The following is a 5487-nucleotide window of genomic DNA, read 5'->3' as shown; positions in this document are numbered from 1 at the left end:
AAAAAAAAAAAAAAAAACTAAACTAAATGCGCTGGGCACAGTGGCTCATGCTTGTAATCCCAGCACTTTGAGAGGCGGAGGAGGCCAGATCACGTGGTCAGGAGTTCGAGACCAGCCTGGCCAACTTGGTGAAACCCAGCCTCTACTAAAAATACAAAAAATTATGCTGGGCACAGTGGCTCACGCCTGTAATCCCAGCACTTTGGGAGTCCAAGGCAGGTGGATCAGGAGGTCAGAAGTTCAAGACCAGCCTGGACATGGTGAAACCCTGTCTCTACTAAAAATACAAAAATTAGCCAGGCATGGTGGCCTGGGCCTGTAATCCCAGCTACTCAAGAGCTGAGGCAGGAGAATTGCTTGAACCCGAGAGGCAGAGGTTGCAGTGAGTCAAGATTGCGCCACTGCACTCCAGCCTGGGCAACAGAGCAAGACTCCGTCTGGGGGGTGGGGGGGGGGAGGTGCTAAATGCAGGAACTGACTTGTAAGACAAACCATATCACGTAGGATTAAAGGCGGAGTCCCTTAGCTCTAAACCAGAAGATAAATGTCTGAAGCACACTCCCCATACACCCCCACCCCACCCCCTCCCCTGGTCAAAAAGGGCAAAAATAAGTGGTTTCCTCTCACCAGGAGGTGGCAGTAGGTTCTGCCAGAGGCAAGGTTCTGGTTTGCCCATGGGCTCAAGTTTTTTGTAGTGGCTATTAAGAAAAGCAAGCAGCTTAACCTCTCCAAAGAGCTGACTTTCTGTGCCTGAGGATCTGAACAAAAAGGAAGTGGGAAAGGAAGACAGGAACTAACCACATTCTTTTCAGTGACCTATTCACTCCCAACTAGAAAAATGACACCATTTCTGGCCAGGCAAGGTAGCTCACGCCTGTAATCCCAGCACTTTGGGACGCCAAGAGACCAGCCTGACCAACATGGAGAAACCCCCATCTGTACAAAACATATAAAATTAGCCGTGTGTGGTGGCGCATGCCTGTAATGCCAGCTACTCGGGAGGCTGAGGCAGGAGAATAGCTTAAAACTGGGAGGCAGAGGTTGCACTGAGCCGAGATTGCGCCATGCACTCCAGCCCGGGCAACAAATGCAAAACTCCATCTCGAAAAAAGAGAAAAGAAAAGAAAAATGACACCATTTCCTAAATGCATCTGGGCAAAAAGGTAAAGGGGTAAGGGAGAAGGCAAGTGAGAATGATCAGCTTGCATTATTCAGGGATGTTCTTCATATTTGCTTCTACAATTCATAAGAGTTATTACCCTTATTACCCTTCAGTTATCTGAGCAAGACAATGAATTTGTCTGCACGACTTCATGCAAGATGACATTTTAAAGATCAGAAGTTGGGCCGAGCACAGTGGCTCATGCCTGTAATATCAGCACTTTTGGGAAGCTAAGGTGGGCGGATCACCTGAGGTCAGGAGTTTGAGACCAGCTTCACCAACATGGCGAAAACCGGTCTCTAAAAATACAAAAATTAGCCAGGCGTGGTGGCGCATGCCTGTAATCCCAACTACTTGGGAGGCTGAGGCAGGAGAATGGCGTGAACTCAGGAGGCGGAGGTTGCAGTGAGCCAAGATCGCACCACTGCACTCCAGCCTGGGCCACACGACGAGACTCCATCTCAAAAAAAACAAATCAGAGCTTAAGAGAGAAAGTGGTAAACTTATAGCATTTCCCAGGAGAGCTAAATCCAGAAGTCAAAACAGGAAATTACAAGTCAAATGAACACATGCAGAAGTCACAGGTACTGGGTGACCGTACTAGCAAGTTGCCCTGACAGGCACTGGCAAACATCCATCAAGTAAGAGCACCAGACCTCTCACTGTTTCTTACTTCAGCTTTCCGCTATACTACCAAAAGCTTAATTTTTGCTCAGAAACCCTTAGACACTTAATCAAATAACATGAGTATAAAACATGCCATGTCATGAAGCTTGCTTCATGATGACTCAGCAGCTGCTGCAAAACATCCAGTTCACAGTCTAGGATAGTAGACAGCAAGTGAGTAGACCCTATGTTCACCAAAGTCTCAATAAGGACTAAAGAAAGCCCTTATTTTTAAGATTAAAAAAAATATAGAGAGATTATTCTTTTGAATGTACCTGAATACTTTTCTTGGGTAGTGGTAGTTTCTGCCAATATTAAAGAGCACCTAAAGTGTTGATCAAGAAACCCCTAAATACCTTTAATTCCCAATTCAAAAGCTAAAATATGTTTTGTTTTTTAATTAAATAGCCAGAGTAAGAAGCAAAAGTATTTTAGATAAGGGGCAATGATAAACTATCAAGATTTAAAACAAAACTACACAGCCTGAAGCCATATCAACTCTAAGACACCTTGGATCATAGGTATTATGCTGTTAAGGCATCGTCTCCCCAAAATTAGATTTTTATTTTATCTAAGTACATTTCAAAATAAGCTGTGATAACTTCAGACATTTGGAAAATATTAATTCCCTTCTAACCTCTATCCAGACCATCCAATGACCTATATTTAAAACACGTCATTTTTCTATACATGTCATACAAGAAAATCTAAGCACTCAAAGGCATTCATAGGAGAAAAGAAAGTATGCATGTCTAACTTCCATTCTATAGAAGGATTAGGTTAAATGGCCAGGCTTGTGACCTGAATTCTAATCTTAAATCTGCTTGCAAATACCCCTGTTCTTCACAAATTTGAAAACTAAGTACTTTACATACATATCTCAGGGAAAACTGGTGGAAGTAATAACAATGCCAAACCTAACCATCAGTAGAGAACGACTTAAAATACTGGAGCCACTATTTTCACTACTCAAACATTTCCCTCAAAATAAAAAACATTTAAGAAAACTTAAAAAAAAAAGTCCTCAAATCTTTACCTTCCCCCCCCGCCCCGCCCCAGACGGAGTCTGGCTCTGTCGCCCAGGCTGGAGTGCAGTGGCGCGATCTCGGCTCACTGCAAGCTCCGCCTCCAGGGTTCACGCTATTCTCCTGCCTCAGCCTCCCGAGTAGCTGGGACTACAGGCGCCCGCCACCACGCCCGGCTAATTTTTTTATATTTTTAGTACAGACGGGGTTTCACCGTGTTAGCCAGGATAGTCTCCATCTCCTGACCTCGTGATCCGCCCGCCTCGGCCTCCTTAAGTGCTGGGATTGCAGGCGTGAGCCAAGGCGCCCGACCCATATCTTTACTTTTACAAATCTGTTGATAATGACACAATTTAACAACATCAACCATGTGAAAGTGTGTAATATTTATTAGCATCCAGAATAAAGTAATCTAGGAAGTCTACCTTTAACAGTAGGCAACAAGTTATCAGATCCTTTTGCTACACTTTTGTTTTTCAACAAATTTAAAACACACACTTCCCACCTCAGTATCATTGATAAGTTTTTAAGTGGCTTTATTAAAATAAGTTAACATTTTCCTATTCAATCCTTCTAACAACCAATTATTTTAAAAATGGAACTTTCTCAGAATCAACTACCTCATTTACAATTAGGATAATCTTTTTTTATAATTTTAAACATCCACGAATTCACACACTGGCTAAACTATAAGATCACCAACATTCCTGGAGCGTCAAAAGTAACTAAACTTCTAGAATACGCCTCATAATATTAAAATATTTTGTGTATGAGATCAGAGCTGGAGTCCCGGTCAACTGTGGAGAATGGCCAATTCCAGCCTCCAAAATAAAAGCGGGGGTGGGGGGGGAGTCGCGCAGCAGAGAAAAGACGTAAGGGTGGAGAGGGACTTTCAAAATGCCCCAGTGCCACGGTTAACTATAACCCGGTTAAGAAAACCGAAGCCAATGCTCTCAAGACGAGGAGGAACACCGGCAGGGGAAACCGAGAATTAATTCATAGGCTGAGACTAAGTTATTCCACTTTCCATGTAACAGCGCCCCCCACAACTCCCCGTCTGCCCCAGAGTTAAGATTCCTCGGGGCAGCCCCCTCCCCACACACACTAAAGGAGGGACACCAGAAAACAACAAGGGCAATCAACCACAACTTTTCCTTTCTCCCTCGAGAGGACGTGAGTAATACCCTCAAACTCCAAATCCCCGCCAAAAAAGAAAGAAACGCGCGCATCCTGGGCCTACAATTTCTTTTCCCGCCCAGAGCCTGCCTGGGAAAGCCCCTGACCCAGAGGGTTGGGGGAAAGGCGGCCCAAACCACACGTGTGCGCCGCAAGGCTGGGCCTGTCTCAGCCCACTTCCCGTTGCCACCCCCAATGGCCTGAGCTCCCCCGGAGCCTCACTCGGGCCTATCCTCAGGCCCTCCCGTCTGCTCCACGTGGGGCGCCGGGGCCTCGAACCGCCCGTCCCCTCCAGCCGAGTTTCCCCACCCGCCAGGCCACCGCGAAGTCGGGGTCCCATACCTGATGCTGTTGTCGCCCCTGCTGGTAAGGCTTAATTGGCCCCTGGTGGCAACGCCGCGTCCGGATCTTGCCGCCACCGCCCCCTCCGACTCCTCCGGCTCCCGAGGCCATGGCGGAGCCTCCGCCGCTTCCCGCTCCGGGGCGGGTAAGGGGGCGGGAGAGGCAGAGGCGGAGGCCTTAGAGCGCCCCCCCCGCCGCCCAGCCCCGGCCCAAAAGTCCGCCCGAGCTGTCCACACAGTGGGCACAAGCACCCCAGGAACCGCGAGGTTGCGAGCAGGAGCGGAGAGAGGGTGAGTGCTGGCAGCGGGGAAGGGGGTGGCGGCCGCAGAGGCCGAGGAGGCTCCGGTCCCGCCGCCTCTGCGGACCCCCGCCTCTGTGTATGTCACGGTCTCTATGGAGATCTCCCGCAGAGGACAGCACGAACAGCTCCCGGCGGTGCTGAGGCCTAACTCGACCGCCGACTGGTGGGGATTCTTCCGTCGCCCTAGCCGTAGCTGCCGCAGTTGAAGCCGCTGGCGCCGCCCGCCTACCCCTCCCCTGTGCGCACAGCGCCCGCCCCGCCGTCGTCGTCGTCCCTGCAGCCTCCGCCGCCGTTGCGCCTATTACCGCGGCTAAGGCGGCTGCCGCGGTCGCGAGCCAGAATGTCGTCACTCACAGGCGCCCGACGCATTTGCATCATCATGCTACGACGAGCTGATAGGCAAAGAGGAAGGACTGATGGAGTCCACGCTCTCGGCCGCGCGGCACGCTGGGAAACGTAGTTCAACAACGGAACGCGGATTCTCGGAAAGGGAGAGGGATGGGGAAGGAGATCCCCGGAGCGCCGCAGAGGCACAAAGCCAAGGGGTACTTTTGCCGTTCTTGGCTGTAAATTAGACTCTGAAAAGGCACTTAACATAAAAACAGTAACTTCTTCCCACTCTCCTTCTCCCTGTCGGTTGGTTAAGTGGGCAGGAAGTAAGCAGATAGTAAAATCAAAGACAAGAGCTAATGATTTAAGGAGGAAAAAAAATCTGTGGTTGAAAAACAATGTCCATGATCCTTAGAATTAGAAAATATATACGACTTCATTAATGTTTATTTAAACATATAAAGGCTTTGTTGCCAGACACACGG

General features: G+C 48.7%; 1 protein-coding gene across 3 annotated transcripts in view; it reads right to left on the bottom strand.

Annotated features, from left to right (window-relative positions):
• NUP153 (nucleoporin 153kDa) overlaps nt 1–5206 on the bottom strand; it is a 102108-nt gene extending 96902 nt beyond the window's left edge. For all 3 annotated transcript variants that reach the window (XM_011967580.1, XM_011967582.1, XM_011967581.1), the window contains exon 1: nt 4372–5206. In XM_011967580.1, the coding sequence (XP_011822970.1) occupies nt 4372–4482 (111 nt within the window). In that variant the 5' untranslated portion in view covers nt 4483–5206. The remainder of the gene's footprint in view (nt 1–4371) is intronic.
• Nucleotides 5207–5487: the final 281 nt, after the last annotated feature.

Source organism: Mandrillus leucophaeus, unplaced genomic scaffold (genome assembly GCF_000951045.1).
Source record: "Mandrillus leucophaeus isolate KB7577 unplaced genomic scaffold, Mleu.le_1.0 Scaffold800, whole genome shotgun sequence".
Classification (NCBI taxonomy): Eukaryota; Metazoa; Chordata; class Mammalia; order Primates; family Cercopithecidae; genus Mandrillus; species Mandrillus leucophaeus.
Note: the sequence above shows the minus strand (reverse complement) of the source record. Positions and strands in the feature narration are given on the sequence as shown.